The sequence below is a fragment of the Symsagittifera roscoffensis genome, chromosome 8, assembly GCF_963678635.1.
Source record: "Symsagittifera roscoffensis chromosome 8, txSymRosc1.1, whole genome shotgun sequence".
In the NCBI taxonomy this organism is placed as follows: Eukaryota; Metazoa; Xenacoelomorpha; order Acoela; family Convolutidae; genus Symsagittifera; species Symsagittifera roscoffensis.
Genome location: NC_087069.1, coordinates 1,230,601 through 1,252,578, shown reverse-complemented (window position 1 = coordinate 1,252,578; position 21,978 = coordinate 1,230,601). Strand labels below are relative to the sequence as shown.

The window sequence follows — 21,978 nt, the reverse complement described above, 5'->3', positions numbered from 1 at the left end:
TTTTTTGTTATGTTTGTGTTGTATCGCAAGTGGTGCGAAGCTCCGCTTTGCCTGTGTGGTATTATTGAGCTACCTAATTTTACATAAAGTTCTTGAATTTTGATTAATTTTCAATTTATTGGTAATGTTTTCAAAAAAAACTGTCAATTTGAGAAAACTGACTGTAGGGAAATCTTTTCTATAAAGTATTTTTATCTGGTCTGCAATTGCCAATTTTAATCTAAATGGTTAATGCAGGAGGCTTTATATGGAATGGAACGTTTTAAAGTGTTTTAAATTATATTACACTTAAATAGATCATGTGGTTTTTTTCAGGAAAAAGTCTTAATATTTGTTCACGCTCAAATTTACTTTTTCGCGGTTTGACTATCGATTTATTTTTATGTTAACTTCATTTCTTCTGTTAAAAAGGAGGCTAACTCCACTATCAAACAGAGACAAAGTAAATGTCACGAAAATCGTGATCGACTTCTAGTTTTGAAAGTTGAATTTATTTTTCAGATTTCCCTGCGAAATTAAAAATTTACTGGTTGATTTAGTTTTCTCAAATTGGGTTTATTTTAGCAAAAATTGCAAACCAAAAACTGTACTAGAAATTCAAAGAGCTTTAAGAGAACATCTATTTCTTTGAAGTTCGAAAGTTTTTTTTTCGTTTACTTGCGCTCATTTTCTCTTTTCCAACTGTCTGTTGGCTTTGTTCTGACATTCCAGTGAAATAAACAAATACCTGTTGATCCAATTTCAGGATAACTTCACAAAAAATGTCATCAATTAGCAATATTTGAAATTTAAAGAGCTTCAATGTGAGAGAAATTCGGAAAGTTCCAAAAATATATGTCTAGTTGAAAAATGCTCGAAAGCTTATAATCAATTTTTTTTTCCGTTTCCTTGTGCGTATACATTTTTCATATCTGTTGGCTATGTTTTGAGTCAGCGGAGAAAAGTTGTTAATTCAATTTTTTCCGACATAGGTTTTTCGGGCTTTGAAATTTCGCCTCCGTGAAGCTACTTTGGTGTGAACAAGTTTCGGTGAATTATTTGGTTGAGCGCATTCAACGAAAGACCACGCAAAAACGTGTCGATTTTTGAGTTAATGATAAAAAGATTCTTCTGCATAGTCTTTGATGCTAAAAAGTCTTGTCGGAAGGCCAATTTTGAGAGATAATGCTTTTTTTAGAATATGATTCGATATGACCTTTTGTGTGTTTAGAAGGGAGTGGTGGGAGAAGGGTATGCAATGGGGTCTGCTGCGTCCATTGAGGGGGGACCCATTGAGCACATAGTGAGTGGACAGCAGCAGGGATGGAGTGGGACTGAAGAGAATGAGCCCCGACTGGTGGGGGAGCTGCTGGATCTAAGTGAGGAGCCCCCCTCCTCTGACAGCCAACACTTGAACAACAACTACAGATTGAACAACGTCATCATGCCCAACAGTCCATCCTCATTTGACATGGTGAGTTGCAGACAATTCACAATTTAACGTGATTGTTCACTACCCAAATTGGATGTCAATAATAACATGCTTAAAATGTTTGCGTGTTTTATCTCTATTTTATTCGAAATCGACTGTGTACCTCGTATAATAGTTGCGGAAGTTAAAGGAAAAACAAATTGAGAGGACAATTTTTTGATGAGAGGTATAATTTGAGCTATTCCCATATTTCCACTAGCTCTTTTCTGCTAGAATTTTCCCAGCGACACCACATGCAATGACTCAGAATAGTACACGAATACGATACAACAACTACAAGTCACATTATTAGTGGCTAGAAAAACTACTATTTATACAGCAAAATAAATACATGTCTTTATGCAACGTGGCCGCCAATTTTATTCAACAAAACTCAGCGAACGTTGGAGCGAGCTATCAACGTCTATTTTACCATATACCAGGCCACAAATAGTACTATCAACGTCTAAATTATGCATTTCGTCCCGTAAATTCTGCTCTAATCAAGTGGTTTTCAAAGTTTTGCTAATAATATGACTTTTTTGAATAGCTTTTCGAATATTTTGGCCATTTTTGGAGCTGAGAAATAATCGATTTGTAGGTCGAATGCTATAATTTAAAAGTACTGACAGTGTGACTATTGTTTTTTGGGAACTTCTGAACTTACACCTCTGGTCTCTTCGCAAATCGAGAAAAACTTTCGCCTTTTACTAAAGTTTTCTACTCGAGAACTCTAGAACTCTAGAACTCCACTCTAGACTCCAATCCTGATTGTAAAACGATCAACATGAACACGATCAACATGATCGTAAAACGATCAACTGATTGAACAACGTCATCATGCCCAACAGTCCATCCTAATTTGACATGGTGAGTTGCAGACAATTCACAATTTAACGTGATTGTTCACTACCCAAATTGGATGACAATAATAACATGCTTAAAATGTTTGCGTGTTTTATCTCTATTTTATTCGAAATCGACTGTGTACCTCGTATAATAGTTGCGGAAGTTAAAGGAAAAACAAATTGAGAGGACAATTTTTTGATGAGAGGTATAATTTGAGCTATTCCCATATTTCCACTAGCTCTTTTCTGCTAGAATTTTCCCAGCGACACCACATGCAATGACTCAGAATAGTACACGAATACGATACAACAACTACAAGCCACATTATTAGTGGCTAGAAAAACTACTATTTATACAGCAAAATAAATACATGTCTTTATGCAACGTGGCCGCCAATTTTATTCAACAAAACTCAGCGAACGTTGGAGCGAGCTATCAACGTCTATTTTACCATATACCAGGCCACAAATAGTACTATCAACGTCTAAATTATGCATTTCGTCCCGTAAATTCTGCTCTAATCAAGTGGTTTTCAAAGTTTTGCTAATAATATGACTTTTTTGAATAGCTTTTCGAATATTTTGGCCATTTTTGGAGCTGCGAAATAATCGATTTGTAGGTCGAATGCTATAATTTAAAAGTACTGACAGTGTGACTATTGTTTTTTGGGAACTTCTGAACTTACACCTCTGGTCTCTTCGCAAATCGAGAAAAACTTTCGCCTTTTACTAAAGTTTTCTACTCTAGAACTCTAGAACTCCACTCTAGACTCCAATCCTGATTGTAAAACGATCAACATGAACACGATCAACATGATCGTAAAATGATCAACTGATTGAACAACGTCATCATGCCCAACAGTCCATCCTAATTTGACATGGTGAGTTGCAGACAATTCACAATTTAACGTGATTGTTCACTACCCAAATTGGATGACAATAATAACATGCTTAAAATGTTTGCGTGTTTTATCTCTATTTTATTCGAAATCGACTGTGTACCTCGTATAATAGTTGCGGAAGTTAAAGGAAAAACAAATTGAGAGGACAATTTTTTGATGAGAGGTATAATTTGAGCTATTCCCATATTTCCACTAGCTCTTTTCTGCTAGAATTTTCCCAGCGACACCACATGCAATGACTCAGAATAGTACACGAATACGATACAACAACTACAAGCCACATTATTAGTGGCTAGAAAAACTACTATTTATACAGCAAAATAAATACATGTCTTTATGCAACGTGGCCGCCAATTTTATTCAACAAAACTCAGCGAACGTTGGAGCGAGCTATCAACGTCTATTTTACCATATACCAGGCCACAAATAGTACTATCAACGTCTAAATTATGCATTTCGTCCCGTAAATTCTGCTCTAATCAAGTGGTTTTCAAAGTTTTGCTAATAATATGACTTTTTTGAATAGCTTTTCGAATATTTTGGCCATTTTTGGAGCTGCGAAATAATCGATTTGTAGGTCGAATGCTATAATTTAAAAGTACTGACAGTGTGACTATTGTTTTTTGGGAACTTCTGAACTTACACCTCTGGTCTCTTCGCAAATCGAGAAAAACTTTCGCCTTTTACTAAAGTTTTCTACTCTAGAACTCTAGAACTCCACTCTAGACTCCAATCCTGATCGTAAAATTCTTTCGCCTTTTACTAAAGAATTATCGTTTATAAACTAACTTTGTTACATAATTTCTTGCTTTATTGTTATCAGGGGAAACATATATTTGGTCATCCTGTAAACTCAGCATAAATTAGTAGCGTAATTTAACGCACATTAACGTAAATTTACAGGCACTTATCAGTGTTCACTCAAAAATTAGTGCAGGTTCTGCATTTTAACGTTATTTTCTTAGAAATCAAAGGAAAAGCGTAGAAAAAATGTCCGAATCGACAACTGAATTGATAATTGAAGGGGAAATTAAAACCCCAGAGCCAACTTTTGCCCAAAAACTTACGGAAAGCTTGGTTTCGATACCAGGACCAGTCCAAAACTTAGGAAACAACCAAAACAAAAATCCGATTACTGTCGATTTTGTTTTACCTTTTACCAAAGAAATATTCGAGAACGAAGCAAAACAAGAAGAACTGTTTGCCGAAGCTGTATCAAATATTCGTAAAGGCCTCCCGCGCGAATGTCGAAACAATCTTACCATTCTGAAAACCACAATACCGAAAAAAGATGGCAAGAAACTCAGAGCGGTTCGAGTGCTAGCCCCCCAATCGATATACAACGAAGTACAAGCACTTAAGCTGAATGGAATAAACATCAGAGACAAGCATATAGTTGCTTGGGGACCTAAAGAACGCGTCATAGATGCTTACTCTAAAGAAGTCAACATGTATTTCAGAAACCTAGCGCATTTCTTCGATGACGAAGATGTGTTGCAAGCAGTGAAACTTCCAGATATGATGAAACAAACCACTATGATCCAGAAAGAGACGATTGCAACGAACGATGAAGACGGTGGCTGTGTATACACCGGAAGAGCATCATGTCGTATGCTTATCGAAGACGAAAAACAAGAAGAACTATTATCCTCATGGGCCGAAACAAGTTGTGTGCAGACCTTTGACCTATTTGGAACGCAGTTTTTCTGCAACATCCCCTCATTGTTAACCTGCGAACACTGTGAAAAAGCCGGTAGAAGGGCCAAAGGCCATCACGTCAGCTATTGCTACCAAAAGTTTCGGTCGTCAAAAAATAATCAGAAAGAACCGTCTGATCAACGCCTAATGAAAAGCAAAGAAAGCGAATATCATGAAAAGAAACCAAAGCAATCCGAAAAAGAAGTCAGCCAAGAAGTACAATCAGACGGCGAAATCAGCTACGATACCAATACCAGTTTCTCGCAAGTGGTGAAAAGAAATGTAAATCGAAGAGCTTACGAGCTGAGAAAGCAGAAACTCCCCCAAACTGAAACCAAACCAAATAACTACAGCAACGAAAATGAAACCCAGTTTGAGTCTCTGGGAACAATCACGAGAAGTCGTATCAGACAAAAAACGGTCAAGTCATCCGACGAAAAAGGCTTGAATAGCGAGTCGGAACTGTCGAAAGAAGTCAATGAAAGTCCTAACCTGGAATTGCCGAGGGCTTGATCGTCCCGAAAAACTTATTCACATAATGAATAAAGTAACCCATCTCAACTATGACCCAAACTTCATAATTTGTTTACAAGAAACCCAAACTACGGATATCAGTCATAAGTTGAGAACAACTCTAGAGTACTACAAACTTCAGTTTGCTCATACATCATCAATTGGTCGTAGTGGAGGACTACTTACACTCTGGCCAAAGTCTATGAAAGCAACCGTTATCGCAGAAAACAGGGCGTCCCAGCTAATTCATTTTCCCCAGCAACGAACATATGTAGTGAATGCGTATGTCAGAACAGCAAATTATGTCAAAAGTTGCCAACTAATATCGGAAGCGATGACAGAATTAAATGATATAAATGAGTTAGACACACTTATTCTTGTAGGAGACTTGAATTCTTTCCCGAATCACAAGAGAGATCATCAAACACAAATAGTCTCGACTGCAAAAGTATTGAAGAAAAAACATGTTACCATATTCAAAAGAGTAGAACCTATTTTGAACAGACATTGCCTTAAAGACACAGCAGTTGAGCTAGAAAAAGATAAATTACACATAAATGCTCCAGAACTGGAACACTCACCCGAATAGACTTTATTTTTTCGAATACTCTCAAGGCGGATGATACATTCCAAATGTACGAAACAACCTTGAGCGACCACCAGATCTTATGTTACCAAACCTTTCAAGAACCTCAAGTGGACATGGGTCCAGGTATCTGGAGATTGAATAACAACATTCTGCCAAATAACAAAAAAACAATAGAAAAACGTCTTGAAAATTGGTCAATTGAAAACTATGATGTAAGTAAGCAAGAATTACGTGAGTTCCTACGCAACATCTCAATACAGAAAATCAGACTAGAAACAAAATACAAACAAATGTTAGAATCCCAAATTGAACGTTTGAATATAAGCAATCAAAAAAGAGTTGAACTCGAATGTCAACTGCGAAAATTAGAACAAGAAGAGTGTCGACAAATTTTGACATGTATTCAAAATAATGTCAAAGAGCTTCAGGACGGCAACCCCAAAGAAATTAAAAGATGGGCTAGGCAACAGCAACCTAAAACAGTCATCAGAAAAATGAAACTTCAAACTGGGGATATTACAACTAAAACACAGCGGATATTGGAAGAAACAACATCTTTCTACAAAAACCTCTATAAAGAAGAGCAAGTGATGGACATAGATCGGTATGAGATTCTCAATAGTTTTCACAAAAAATTGTCGGACAAGAGCATCGAAAGTCTTGATGCTCCACTTCAAATGGAAGAAATTGAAATGGCAAAAAGTAAACTAAAAAAAGGAACGAGCCCAGGTCCTGACGGATTTACATCTGAATTATATCAACAACATGCCTTCTCTTTTGCCAATATACTTTTACCATTGTTTCAGTCTGCTTTTAGTTTTGCTAAAATGCCGAAGTCCTTCAACAAAGCCATAATCAAACTATTGCCGAAAGAAACTGAGAGTCTTCTGCCGAATGACTATAGGCCGATCAGCTTGATAAACACAGACCAGAAAATCCTGTCACATGTAATAGCTGGAAGGCTTAAGCCAGTTTTAAGTGAAGTGATTGAGAACGAGCAACATGCATATTTGCCCAATAGATCCATACATCAAGCCATCCTTGAAATCCGATTAAGACTCCGCAAATCAAAACCCAAAGTGGTAGCTTCAACGATCGACTTTTCTAAAGCTTTTGATAGGGTCGATCGGAAATATATGTTCCAAATTCTACGAAAAATTGGATGCCCAAGCCAATTGATATCTCTAATAGAAAGCTTGTACTGCAACTCTAAGTCATCAGTTGCAATAAATGGGTTTAATTCAAGAGAAATCAAACAGAAACGAGGAGTCCGACAAGGATGCCCATTATCAGCTCTGCTTTTTATCTTAGCTCTCGAGCCACTGTTAAATCAAATACGAGAATCAACTTATTTTAGTAAATTTGAAACGCGAAGTGTTGCGTATGCTGACGACCTAACAGTTTTCACTCGCGCTGACGAGGTTCAACATCTGCACAAAATACTTGATGATTTCTGCAAAGGCACCCAGTTTCGAGTTAATCGAAGTAAATCGAAATCCTTAAGCCTGTACGATCAGCCAAATATGGAAACTGTTAGAACAGCAAAAGTACTCGGAGTAGTGCTAGGAGACCCAGAGCTCTCAAGAAGATCAAATAATGAGGAAATTCTGAAAAGACTTCAAAACAACAAGATCAGATTCAATCGATACATGAGTTACAGAGCAAAATCTATTGCGGTTTCCACTTTTGTGATACCACAAATAACTCATATCGGAAGACACGATCTAATTTCAATAGATGTTCTCAAAATGTACAAGGAAGTAACCAGAAAAATTGTTTGGGGAGCTGGCAGGAGATGTGAAATAGCTTTGCATTTCCTTGAACGAGACATACTCAAAGGAGGAGTGAAACTTCCCAGCCTGCAGGCCCATCTTTTAGCTGCCAAAATCCAAGATTTTCAAAATGCCTACTTCAACTTCGGACCACTGCAGAAACATCTCTTAATGGAAAACTGGAATAATCCAACAAGCAGGTTTTACAGAGAACTAGATGGAGATCTAGAAAACTCTGAACTCAGTATCAACTCATTAAATGACGAAAGCATTGAGATAATAAATTCCCGAGGTTGGATGATGAGCATCCTTGCGAAAACAAAATACTCCCAAATATATGGAGCATGCGTGGAAAACTTTCACTTTGAAAATAGTTGGAAAAAAAGAATCGAAAAAAGCTGCTTGAAGTTCAACTTGAACCCAACTGAATTCAGTAAAGTTTCGCCATGGTTGTGGAGACAACCAAGGTTAACCAGCTTTGAAAAAAAATTGTTCTACCGTCTGCTCTGCAATTGCCTTCCAGATAAAGACGTCCTATGGAATAGAAACTTAAAGCCCGATCCATTATGTGCTTTCTGTATGTATGAGTTTGAGAACTGTACCCATCTGTTTGAGAGTTGCTCTACTATAAAACCGTTCCTGGAAAAACTTCAAATCAAACAATTATCCGACATATTCAAAAATCCCAGTGTTGTAAAAACGAAAGCAGTATCAATCGTCCTTTTTGATTCATGGAGAGGCAATAATGCAGAATGTACAACTTACAGACTTAAAAAACTTACAAACTTTATGCATTGATTTACCTAAATAAGTTTTCTTTTTGCTTTAGTACCAAATAGTTGTAGTACATAACTTCTAGTAATTTACGATTTACATACTAAAGTTTTCCGTGCGGAGGGACAACTTGAGAATTCTCTCTTTTTCCAAACCTGCTCTTCGGGGCAGGTATCTCCAATAACAAACATTTCATTTGTACGATAAAGTTTTTGCTTAGAGTTTTGACTTATTTGGCAATTAGGGTTTTTCTAATAGCAAGTTAGGCGTAGATTTAGTTAAAACATGTCGAATCTGCATGTCCGTAGAGGCGAATCTAACTAAAATCAATGAATTACTAACCATATGCAGCAATATGAATATTACCACATCAGTTTGATTTTAGCAGCTTCTTTATTTTTCATCTGCAAAAAAGCGATAATAAGAAAACCTTATTTTTTGCCGATTTGTAGACGCGCAACAGTTGTCGGTACCTGATCCCCCTCCCCACGTAAGACAAAATGACTACTTCATAAACCCAATGCCCCTATCATATTGACTCTCCCCCTTTTTTTGTTATGGGGGGGGGGGGTTCAATAGACCTCATCGTATTTTTATAGAAATAAAAATTACGATACCATAAACTAAACACTATCGATTTTTGAGAGATCCAAATCATAACAACTGTTTTAACGAAAAAAAATTGTCTGGATTAAATAAATAAAATTTTATGCCGATTTCTATCTTTAAAAATGTTTTTGGATCGTTTTTATCATTGTTTAGCAGATTTGATCCTCACGCAGTGAAAAACGCAGTTTTTTAACCTTGATTTTTTTTCTTGAAACCAATAGATAATCAGTATTAGAATCCATATATTTTCTTGAAATTTTGTGTTTTTGTAGGTTCAAATTACTTTTTCAATTTCTTCGGCAAAATTAGAACCAATTATGTCATTAAGTTCATGCGAAAATCGGAGGTAAGCACCGAATTGGACATCCTAATATGCAATGAAATTACTTATCGAGAGACAGCCTTTAAAAATATTTCAATCTATATAAAGTATGATTTGAAAAAAAGCACCCCAAACAATGTAATTGTTATTCCCAAACCTGCAAGGAATGAATTTGAGTTGCTAGAGCAACCGAAACAGTCAACATGCGACTAAATAAATTCTCATATGAATTTGTCTACTTCGTTTTTTAGCATCTTTAATTTCACCCTTCAGTAAATTAGGGAACAAGAAAAACCAGCAATTTACAGAACTTAGGCAGTTTAAATAATTTTTCTTTTGGAACATATTTGAAAATTACACTCTATGAGTTGATCATCAAAATCTAAATTAGTCTTTTTCAAAATTATCAAAGTAATTCTAAATGGTATAATCTTGTTTTAATTCAATAGGTAGATAATAAAGTTTTGTCCCATGATTACGTAAGGAATTGAATGTAATCTTAATGTTAAAATTTTCTTTGTTTAAAAAATCTAGTCTTGTATTTGTGATTCGGTTTTATAGAGCAATCATGAGAAATCGGGGAGATCAATTTGATCAGAGTTTGTCAAACAAAATTTAGTAAATCGTGAATAAATAGCTTGTAAACATCCAGAACATTGTCTTCACGGAAAAGAAAATCCGTTGAAAAAATTTCCGTTCGTTGTTAATGAGAAGAAAATTTCCTTTTATATTGGCCTATGCGATAAGCAAGGGTATTGCAATCGGGTACTAGATTTTTTTCCCGTAAACACTTTGTTCGAAGAATCGATAAATTGAAAAGGTTATCATTTCAATAGCTTAATGGTTAGTGTAGTGTATAGTAGTTGCATTTTGGTTTTTTTTTTCAAAATTGCTCAGCTCATATTTTGTTTTTTTTTCTTGTCAACATGAGTTGCTGTCTGCTATTCCTGAATAATTTTAAGTATTTCTTTTGTTGAAAGTAGTCGCAATGTGTTAAAATTGTAACGAAATAACTTTTTAGTCTTGAATTTTTTTCGTTGTCAATTTAAAAAAGTTCTTAATAATTATATTTCACTTCCAGATAATATTGACACGTTTCTGGTTAAATTTTTTAAAATCGCTTAGTGATACGTTTTTTTAGCAAAATTAGTTAAATTACGTTTTTTTATTTGAGGTTTTGTTCTCAGTCTGACCGGAATTTTTTATAGGAGTTCAATTTGTGTTTGTTTTCGACCTCAGAACTTTAAAATCATTTGTTTGTTCTTAGTAGCGTCTCTTTCTTGTTTCTACTTCTTTAATGAGTCCTTTGAGCCAATTGTTTCTTTAGCAAAAATAATTATTAGATTTTGGAGTGTTGTAATTGTTTTTGAAGTTAATCATTTTTAGTAGTTAGTTGCTTCTAGAAAAGTTTTTCCAGGTGAGGTGTGTTTTTTATTTAATTTTAGTTGTTCTGTTAGTTGCAAAATGATATAAAATTTCTCGGTGTTTGTATTTTGTCTTAGTGAATAAAATCAAAGTTCGTTTTTTCATCAGTGTGCTCTTTACAAATAGTTCCATCGCGTGTATTCTGCATAGCTGGCCAGGTTAAAACATCAGTTGGAGTCAAACTGATTTTGCTGCTTATTTGTTTTTCAAAAGTGTTTTCCAACATTCTTGTAATCTGATTTTTTAAAACTTTTTCCTAGACTTTCATTTTTTCCATTATAAGTGGTTCGAAGCTCTGCTTCGCCTGTCTTTTGCTGCTTGAGTGCTTACATTATCTATGTACTTTGAAACTAAGTTTGGAGTCAATACATATACGCAGATAGTTAACGCCCGAACTAACACCGAGTTGAAGGCCGTCTATTTGAAGCAGCTAAGGAGAAAAGTTTCCGAATTGTATCTTGTATCAGCTGGCATTTAATTATTTTCCGATTTAACGTTAGCTTATTAGAACTGAAGAAATGTCCTACCCTATTTAGGTCTTGCTGGAACTCTAGATGACTCGTTTGTCGGTTAGAAGTCAGTATTATACGAAGTTGTTTTAGTTGGGCAAACAGCACGAAGACATCGGACTGGACTCACTGCGTAGAGTGTTGCTCCCAGTGGAAGTGGAACACAACCCCGACAAGACCACATCCAATCTAACAGTACACGGCGGGAATACAGCACACGATGCCAGCAGTTCCAGTGGTGTGAGCCAGAGGTTGAAGGAGCCAGTGAAGCCCCATCTGACGAACAAGGAGTACAAACATGAGAGACCACATGTGTTTGTGGACACTTCACACGCCAAAACTTCTGTACAGGTCATTTGTCATGTTTTTATTCTGTCCCTATGAGCGAAAAATCCCCCTTTTTTTAACCAATTGAACGATTCAAACTTTTCCCCAACCCCGACCCTCTTAATTTAAATGACAATTTTCAACATTGAGAAATTTCAAATTAAATGCTTGTAAGTTGAATGCTTTTAACGATGTGAATAATCCCTTCCCTATGATGGTTTAAAGGAAAAATTGTTTTTTGTTTGGTCCGTCAGCCTCTACTAAATATGAAAGTACGTGCACCCTCCTGCTGCATTCCGTAAGTGGCAGTTCGTTTCATTTATTCATCAGCACATTTTGTTTTCAGGTGATGAAATTGTGTTTGGAGGATCTGGGATGGTACGAGATCAGGAACCACTTTCAGCACGTCAGTTCTTGTCCAGATATCTTTTCTGTTTTTAGGGTAAAATATCCTGCCCAGGAAAATAAATAGGTTTCGGATAAGGTAAACAGATAGTAAAAAAGGTGGAAACATAAGAATTGTGTGAAATTATGTTGTTTCTTGATTGCCTCAGTGCTGTTTATGAGTAATGAACGTAGTGAAGACTCTGATATAGGTCTTGCTGATTTTTTGTTTGTTTTTTTTTCAGGAAAAAGTCTTAAAATATTGATGCACTTAGGTATGATGGACTTTTTGAGTTCAATTGAAATTCATCTGCTGAAAGTGACGTAAATAGCACTCTCCGAATACGAAAGGGGAAATTGCGCAAAAAAGGTGAACGATTTCTAGTTTCAAAAGTGGAATTGAATTTTTAGATTTCCAGCGAAATAAAAAGTTTACCTATTGTTCCAATTTTCTCTAGTTGGGTTAATGTTCTCAAAAAAAGAGCCAATCTAAAATTATTCTTCAAGTTCAAAGAGCTCGATGGGCATCTATTTTTTCTTTGAAACTCGAAAGTTGAAATTTTAAAAACAAAGTCAGTGTTTTTTTAATGTTTAGTTGCGTTCATTACTCTTTTCCCATCTTCGATTGGCTATGTTTTAAATTCTCCGGATAAAACGAATAAAGTTGAATTTTGAAACGCTTTCTTGATACTTTTTTTTATCAAGTTGGGCTGTTTTTGACAAAAGATGATGCAGACAATGTTAACTTGGAATTTCAGCAGAATTAATATCGTGCAATTTGTTTCACGAATATCGAGCTTTTTGTAGTCAATAAACATTTACGCCAGAACTACTGGATCAATTGCTGACAAAATTATATCACCGTGAACCTCTCATGTAGGCCAACAACGTTTGAGAAGAGTTAACCTTTAATATTTGCTTTGAAGTTGTTGTCAAAAAAAACAAGGATCGCCGGTTACTGTAGCACAGAATGATCCGAACATAGTCTTATAAAAATACATAAAAAAGTTTTCCAATTAATGTCTTTCTTTCTCAAGGTGTGATAAAAGGATCTGAACGAAAAATTAGATCTTAGACATGTTCGACAGTCATAATAAAAGAGGCAAATTGGAAAAAAGTTTTCGTCAAAAATTGGCCACAAAAACAATAAAAATTTAAAAAGGATCAAAGTTTGTTTAAATTTTGTTGTTGCAGTTTGTTGTTGAACTTTCGACCTGAAGTAGCAGTTCGTTTCATCTAGGGGTGTGATAAAAGGATCTGAACGAAAAACTAGATCTTAGACATGTTCGACAGTCATAGTAAAAGAGGCAAATTGGAAAAATGTTTTTGTCAAAAATTGGCCACACAAACAATAAAAATTTAAAAAGGATCAAAGTTTGTTTTATTTTTGTTGTTGCAGTTTGTTGTTGAACTTTCGAAGTTCTTGATTACAAAAAGGCGCTAAAATACTCAAGAAAAATTAACCGAGTAAAACTACGTTTTTTGGCTGTATTTAAGCTATTGTGAGCTTTTCAGCTGTTAAAATAAGCTAATTTAAGTTTTCTCGCTCGCGTTACTACCTCGATTATAGACGAAAACTCGAAGTTTCAAACCGGTTTTTCTCGACGCTGGGAAAAGTTTTAAAAATCGTTCGAATTACGCCCTAAAGTTCTTTTATATGATATATCACGTAACTCCCTCCGATGATTTTTTATTGTAGCTGATTTGCGTGGAAAATAAAAAAGAGCAAAAGATGTTCGAAACAAAAGTTGCTATCTGATTTAGTGAAGTTGACATATTTCGGCTATTCTAAAGTAAATTTATTAACCTTTATTTATTATAAGCAACGGTAGTACAATCGGGTACTAAACTTTTTCCCGTAAACTACTTTGTTCATAAGATGACTTATATTTGGTCGTCTCCTAATCAGTCTCTATTGTACTCAAATGTACTCACGATGTACGTCTAACTGCTGTAATTCAAAAGCCGGATCAAAAACTAAAATGATTAATGTTTTTCAGCTGAATTTAAAAAAAAAAAGATTTCTAGATGTGAGTTGATTATGTTGTCAGCTTCATCAATTTGGACCCAGTTTTTGTCGGCTTTCTCGCCAGGTAATCAATTCTGTAATTGTTTGGTAGATTTTTCATCATTTTGTCATTATCATGATGGTAAATATAGTTCATGGTTTTCTGTTTTATTACCGCAAAATTTTTCTCTCAGATATAAAACTTATTTGAATTTTTCTGCTATAATTTTTTTGCAAAAAATTGCGTGAAACTAGTTTTAGTTTTATTTAGTCAGGTGTGTGTGAGGCTTAAGCAATGAATTTAAAATCGATTCAAATTTATGGTTTCACGTATTGTTTCAATTTGTCAAAAAACAATTGATAAATTTCCAGATCATTTTTGCTAATTTGACTTGACTTTGTTGCTTACAAAGGAATAGGGCGACGAATTCTGCACGATAATTAGGCGCGTGGTTCTTTCTGGCTGAAGTTTTTGAAAAACTTTGCATGTTTTTTATTTCCATTTTGGGCGTTTTTTAATATTATTTCTTTGTTGTGATCTAGCTCTTTTTACCTTTGCATACAAATTTCACAACGGAATTCTTGATGTAATTGCGTTTTTTTATAGGCTCAGTTTTTCAGATTTTCTGCAAGTTAATTAATGTGGTAATTGTTTGTAATTTTTGCGTTCATGTGTTTGAAACTTTTTTTTAGTATGATGTTATACTAGAGAGGATAGGGCCTTTATCCCAGATTTTTCTTATTGGATATGCAGATTGTTTGGTTGCAAAGTTTCATGATCATTTTTTGATTACTTTTAGGAATTATCGCATCTCAATTTTATGACCGAATTGTTTTCTTATTGTTATCAGAAAGAAATGGATGGAGTTAAGCCAAATCCAATTGACTTCTATATCAATTGCAATAAAATTGTTCACTGATTTTTGAGCCTACAATTTCTTCAAAATTCATTCATTTTTTTTAATTTTCGTTGAAGACTATCTTTTGATTTTTGGAGCTTTATTGTGTTCGTAAGTGGTGCGAAGCTCAGCTTCGCCTCTGTTTTGATACAAATTTTTAGAGATTATGCTCTTTTTAAACGTTGTTGGCTTAATTGCTGATTGACCAAGCTGACTTCGGCTCCATCATTTTTTGTCCAAAGCAACCCAGTTAGAGAAAAACTTGTTTTAACTTTCAGGTTTTGATCGCATAATTTCAATCAGCACTGTTTTTGAAATAGTAAAATTATAAAATTATATAGAAAGTCTCAACTGGATGGTTGTGCGTTGACTGTAGGCCTCTATGCGTGCAATGCGAGTGCCAGACATATTCTGGCATGCATGTGCATTCGAAGACACTCCCTGCATCCCCTACAGCAGCGAGATCCGAATCAACAAATTCCCAGGTACACACTTTTACTCACATACATATACGCACTTACCAAAATTTACCCGTTTCACGAGCGATAAATAGCAGGGAAAAATCAGCACGTTAAAAGTTTTTGTTTCCAATAAATAAGTTGAGAAAATTGAAATGAATTGGATAATTAAGAAAATGTACAAAAGAAAGAAACAATCAATCTCTCCAAGTATAAACCAATTCATCAATAAAATTTCTTCAAATATCGGAATGGATAGACAATGGAGAATGCTGGGCCCATAAACATCTACAATTGGAACAAGATTCAGAGAAAATAAGGATGTTTTTCGAGTTATCTCGAAAACTACAAGGATTTGGAGGTCATTTTTTATGCAGAAAAGCCTAGTTGTGCACCGGATAGGTTTTCAAATTATGTTAAATACGGGATAGTTCAGAAAAATAAAAATTTTTGATATTGACCGGCATCCAATTGAGAAGCGTTTGCCTGGTGAACAGTTGGCATGCTCATCGAATCGAAAATTGCGCAGTTTAAAAAGTGTTTCAGAGAGCAAGCTTTAATCAGATCTCCTGGATATTTTTTGTTTTTAAAATTGAAGAGGAATTAACTCATTCAAATAATTTCCGATTGAAAATTGTTTACCGATTTAAGAAAAAACAGAATGTATATTACCGATTTCAACAGAATGTATATATATATTTGGTGTTTTTTTTATTCCAATTGAGCGTGTAGCTGCAACATCTGTAAATTAAATTACCGTATTGCAGAATCGAAACAACATTGTTACACTTAACACAAGCAAAGCTTGTGTTATAGTATGAACTCTTTCTTTTTCAAACCTAAGTCGCAAATATTGGTGTAGATTATTGGTGTAAGTTAAATCCTAAAGCTTTTTTTTTCTAAAGAATGATTTCACGCTCAGTATGAAAAATCCCACGTCAGATAAAAATTTTAACCGATGGAAAAATTGTTTATACTTGCGAAGCGAGTGTATTAGTACGAAGCTTCTTTTGTTTCCCACCTATATCGAGAAGATTGGCGCCACTTTTGGGGCACTTCTTTTGACAGCTTTTTGATAGCATGTGCTTTGACATTCGAATAGTAATAAGTTAACACAATTGATGCATTTTTAATTCATCAAATTAACCGAAAAAAGTTATTTGTTTCAAACAACATAACAATTATGAAAATTGAATTTCAGAAATTTTTAAACTAAATATAGTTCCCAATTTTTTAAATTCATAATTTATACATAATGTGGCTTTATGCTTTCCGATTTGTTACATGCAAACTTAGTGTGGATGTCTTCAGTTTGTTATATTCCAAATTATTACTTGCAAGATAGTGTCTACTTGTATTTGGTTCCATTTTTGCTGAATCGGATTGGCTATTTATTAGCATATGTAGCTGCGTTATTCGTGACTAGTGTTTATCGATTGTTAAGCTCGCGTGACTGAGTGGATAGAACGTGAGACTCAAAATCTCTTCATTACGGTATGGTGTAGGTTCGAATCCTACACGTAGCCGAGTTTTGCTATTTCGAGGCTTAAGTTTTTTCTTATTTCACTTGATAGAACTCCTTTTTGGTCGTGTTCTCGCAAGTGTACCCAAAATTCCGAAAGTACAAATACTCTTCGAGAAGTTTTGCCAAAACTTTTCAACTTGCTTCTCGTCAACCCTTTGTCAAGACATCTGGAATTTTGTTATTCTGTGAAACATGGCTAATTCCTGACGATAACAACAATTTCGAAATTCCAGGTTTAAAATCGCAAAGATTTGATATTGCAACTTTTACTAGCTCTCAGAAACTGTTGTTTACCCTTGCGATGCGCAAGGGTATTGCAACCGGGTAATTAACTTTTTTCCCGTAAACAACTTTGCCGCAGGACTCATCTCTACCTGGTTTTATTATGTATTCAAATTTGTTGGCGTTCGTGGCCATCATAGCGAGGTAACGAGTTTGTCTGGGACGGCAAAGGTCCTGGGTGGGAGTCTGACCAGGACCTGTTTTTTTTTTTCAAACGGGAAATGTTGTTTCAAAAAAAATGTGGGCCAATTATTTGTCTGCTTATGTGTTGCCGGCTTAGTTGTAACATCTTGGAATTGTTTATTTTTCTATGCGAATTTTTAATATTTTTTAGGTGTTCGATTTACGCCTACGTTTTGTAATTTAACTAACCTTGACTTCATTTTTCTTTTGTTTTTTTTTATTTGCTAAAAAAATTCCTCTGCCAAAAGTAATCGACCTATTTTTTCATCAGATTATTGACCTTATTTTGAGACCTTTCAAGATCAACACATTTTCAGCACTCGCCTCCGCACTTTTCAGATTGGTTGTATACTTACCAATCTATTTGATGGAATTTCATTTTTTTCGTGTTTGAAATTTTTTTCACCCTTTGCATTATTTTTAGTTTTTCTCAGAAATTCCTGATTCCAAAGAAAGGAGTATCAATTGAAAGACCGCGTATTCCTCTGTGTGCCTGCATACTCCCCTAGAGTCTTTTTTAAACTTGAGCTCTCTGTCTGCGGTCTTCGAAAAATTGAATATTTGACCCATATTTTTTTTCATTTTCTCAAAAACAACCTCTCTCAAATATGAGTTTTTGGTTTCAATGGAAAGAACGATTTTAAAAAGCTTCCCTGAACAAGTGGCCACGACAAAAATTTTTTGCACGTAAAGTTATCGCCCTCGGAATAGTCGAATTTTCGATTTTTGAATGTTTTGTGGATCTTTTTGACTTTTTCTCAAAAACTAGCCTCTCAAATCTGATATCGTGAGTTCAATGAGGTTAGAGATAGTGGGAAGCTACTCTGCATTAGCGGACACTAACAACAGTTTTATACAAGAAGTAATCACCCCCTGAAAAGTCTAATTTTTCATTTTTTGACTGTTTTCTTTTAAAATTTTTGAATTTTTCGAAAGTTACCCTGCCATACCTGAGATTTTCGGGTTAAAATATGTCGGTTTAAAATTAGTCGGGTTAAAATAAGTCTATTTGGCATGTCATTTGTTTGAAATGTTCACTATTTTTTGTGGTTAATTTTTGTGCTGAAAAAAGTCGGCCTAAAATAAGTCTATTTTCGTGTGTGTATTAGGCATGGTGCAAATAGTACGCAAGAACAGTCTCACTTACGCCATCAGAAGACTGCAGCAGTTCTTTCCCAGTGACTTCAAGTTCTACCCCCGCTCGTGGAACATCCCAGAAGAGATCCCCCAGCTGATTGTGGACCATGAGAGGGAGACAGACGAGAGAGCAGCCAGTGGCCGGAGGGGGAGGGGGACGAAAAAGAACAAGAAGATGTGGCTCATATTCAAGCCAGATGACGCCTCACAAGGTAGCACGCCAACACAACAAACAATTCAGAAAAATTAAAAAGAGTTTCTTTTTTTGTGAAAGCAGCCAGGGCTCAAAGGTGGAGATTAACAATTCAGCTTTAACTACTAAATGATTTACTTGCGCTGAAAAACGAGTAGGTTTTTAGAGTCGGTTTTTAGAGTCGCTGAAAAACCATAGAAAAGTTTGCACTCATACGTTTTCTTTTGCCGAAAGGCGCCGAATGTTTTAAACTAGAAATTTACCAAACATTCAATTTGGAATCGAGGTATTGTTGCTTTTTTCCTGTTTTTGTTTCAATTGACTACATACTATGTGTTTTCAGTTGTATGTGTTTTCCAGGCACTGGCATCTTCCTGGAGGACAACCCCCGCAACATTGACTCCAGTCTGGCTGGCAGCCGGAACTACCTAGTGCAGCAGTATATAGACAACCCCCTCCTCATAGACGGACTCAAGTTCGACTTCAGAGTCTACGTCCTCCTCAGGAATCTCAGCAATGTCCAAATATTCCTCTCACGCGAAGGTAATCCTCACATCGCCCTCTTCTATTCTAATTTTTCCATTTTCACTCACATTTTTCCAACTGAGGCATAAAGTTATCTTTGCAAATCTTTTCAGTTCAATTTAAATTCATTTGATAAAACGAAGGCAAATTATGTTTTTCAATCAAAACGCAGAAATGGCGCGAAAAAATATGAACGACAGCATTCAAAAATTGGTAATATGCAATGGTTGTTATCATTTGAAAAAGGCTTCGGGAAGTTAAGTTAATGAAAAGCAAAATAATTCGAAGTGTTCAAGTTCAGCAATGCAGGCCATCCAAACAACGCTCTATTGCAGTTCGGTGTGAAATAGGGCGTGAAAGTTTCCATTAAACTGCCAAGCAATGGATTACTTTTCAATTGCCTCGTCAGAAATTTAGTTTTTAAATAGTCTTGACAATAACGTTGGCTTTCGGTGAGGGGCGAATGTTCAAAAATGCTCTTTCAGGTCGACCAAACTGATTTTCGAAGCACTCCGAAAAACAAGATAGACCCTCTTTTGCGTAATGAAAATTCGCCGCATAAAATTTTCGAGAAATCAGGCCGAAAATTTCTTTGGAAGGCTTTGATAAAAAATTGCGTTTTTTTGATGCTCATTCTCCCTCAAAATTAGTATATATTGGCGCTTTGATAGATTTTTCGGGTCTGAATGTGAAATAGTTCGGGTCGAAAATTCATGTGAAATAGTATTTGGGTTGTGAGGGTTGAATTGTTAGGGATAAATCGTCCCCCCCCCCCCCGTAATTGGGCGGTTGTATTGATTTGTGTTGTTGTGTTGAGGGATGGCCCGTTTCTGCACTGAGAAGTACGAGGCGCCCTCTTCTAGCAACAAGAGCAGAGTGTACATGCATCTGACGAACTACTCTCTGAACAAGTACAGCGATACATATGACTACAACAACAGCATGACCAGAGGCAGCAAACGACTCCTCTCCTCCGTCTTCAACTTTCTCCAATCGGAAGGGTGAGAGAGAGAGAGAGAGAAAAAAAGCAAAAACATCTATCCAAATTTATATTTTAAAATTATTCTCATATCTTACTGTCAAATACTTGAACAAATCGAGAAGTTTTTGGATGGTTCCAGGGTTCATAAAAAGGCGAACCAATAAAACTAGCAGCCGCAGTTGTTAATGCCGAAAAGTTTTATAGCAAAAAATACATCTTGTAACTGTATTTGATTTTTTTTTCTGTATTGTTTTTGTTGGGGGCTAGGGAATAAATACCGACTGCTGCTGAATGAAAAAAGGGATGAGGAGAAAGAGCAGATAGCATACGATGAAAGGAACCTTGGAAGCACTACAGATTGTGTTACGCTTCTCTAGTGATGTCTTGCCATGTGTTTAGATACAACGTGACTGAATTGTGGACAAAGATAGAGCAGATTAGTGTGAAGACGGTGTTCGCCATATTGCCTGACCTGCTGGTGGCCTACAGGGACGAAATACCCCCCAATAAACAGGGCCCACAGTGCTTCCAGATACTAGGTACTCGTTCTTGTTGTTGTTGTTGTTGTAGCCACATAGTCCGCGTTTTGATATTCTGATTTTTTCTGCGCCTTAGGTGTTCAGTTACCCAGACCATAAATACCGATGTAGTCCATGAAGCTGTGTATGCTTATTTTTGTCTTAGTTGACACTTTTTGCCTTAGTTGATACATTGCGATAAAGAAGGGTTTTGCAACCGGGTACTAGACTTTTTTCACCTAAATAACATTGCTCACAGTTTGGATTTAGTGCAGTTGATGGTCATTTTTGAATAGGCAAATGAGCATATCTGCCGTTCTGTTCTATTTGAATTTTATATGTTGTTGTAAATTCACCAACTCCGGTTTCAGTATTTTTTTGGTTGTTCTCAAGTGCAAATAAGTTACAGTTAGGTTGTAGTTGTGGATTTTGTGTGATATCAGGGCCCTGCCTGTGTTTGGTTTGACGATGGTTTCCGCACAAAAAATGAGAATGATTTTTTTAAAAGTCGATGAACGTGGTTCAGACTCTTATTTAGGTCGCGATGATTTTAATTGTTTTTTTTTTCAGGCTCAAATGTACTTTATCACTGTTTGACTTTTGATTTCTTTTTCAGTTCAGCTCATTTCCTTTGTTAAAAGGAAGGAAAAAAGAAACTCCACTATTGAACAGCAAAGTTGAAAATTCACGAAAAACGTGATTGACTTCTAGTTTCGAAAATGGAATTTAATTTTCAGATTTAGCCAGCGAAATAAAAAATTTATCTATTGATCCATTTTTCTCAATTAAGGTTTATATTATCTAAAAGCGCTTTTTATAAATTGATTTAGAAATTCAAAGAGCGTTCATGGGGCATTTATTTTTTCTTGGAAATTGGAAAGATCAGATTTTTTTCAAGAACATTTGTTTTTTTTTTAAATTGCATTCATTGACTCTTTCCAACCGTCTTTTGGCCATGTTTTGTTATGTTTTCTTTTTGCTTCATGATTTTTGTTTATTTTGATTGCAGTGAAGATTAATGATAAGAAGAATTAATGTTGCTATCTGTTCACTAGGTTTGGCCACTACACTTCGAAAAATAAGTGAAATATTTTTTATATTTATATCTATAAATTTTTGATATTTTACTCTGACTCGATTATTTAA

At 35.4% G+C, this 21,978-nt stretch overlaps 1 protein-coding gene across 3 annotated transcripts in view; it reads left to right on the top strand.

Moving 5' to 3' along the window:
• LOC134852931 (tubulin polyglutamylase TTLL11-like) overlaps positions 1-21,978 on the top strand; it is an 82,154-nt gene that overhangs the window by 3,309 nt on the left and 56,867 nt on the right. For all 3 annotated transcript variants that reach the window (XM_063868806.1, XM_063868805.1, XM_063868807.1), the window contains exons 2-9: positions 1,211-1,453; positions 11,505-11,762; positions 12,085-12,144; positions 15,406-15,514; positions 18,587-18,826; positions 19,168-19,350; positions 20,150-20,333; positions 20,714-20,853. In XM_063868806.1, coding sequence (XP_063724876.1) covers positions 1,211-1,453; positions 11,505-11,762; positions 12,085-12,144; positions 15,406-15,514; positions 18,587-18,826; positions 19,168-19,350; positions 20,150-20,333; positions 20,714-20,853 — 1,417 coding nt within the window. The remainder of the gene's footprint in view (positions 1-1,210; positions 1,454-11,504; positions 11,763-12,084; positions 12,145-15,405; positions 15,515-18,586; positions 18,827-19,167; positions 19,351-20,149; positions 20,334-20,713; positions 20,854-21,978) is intronic.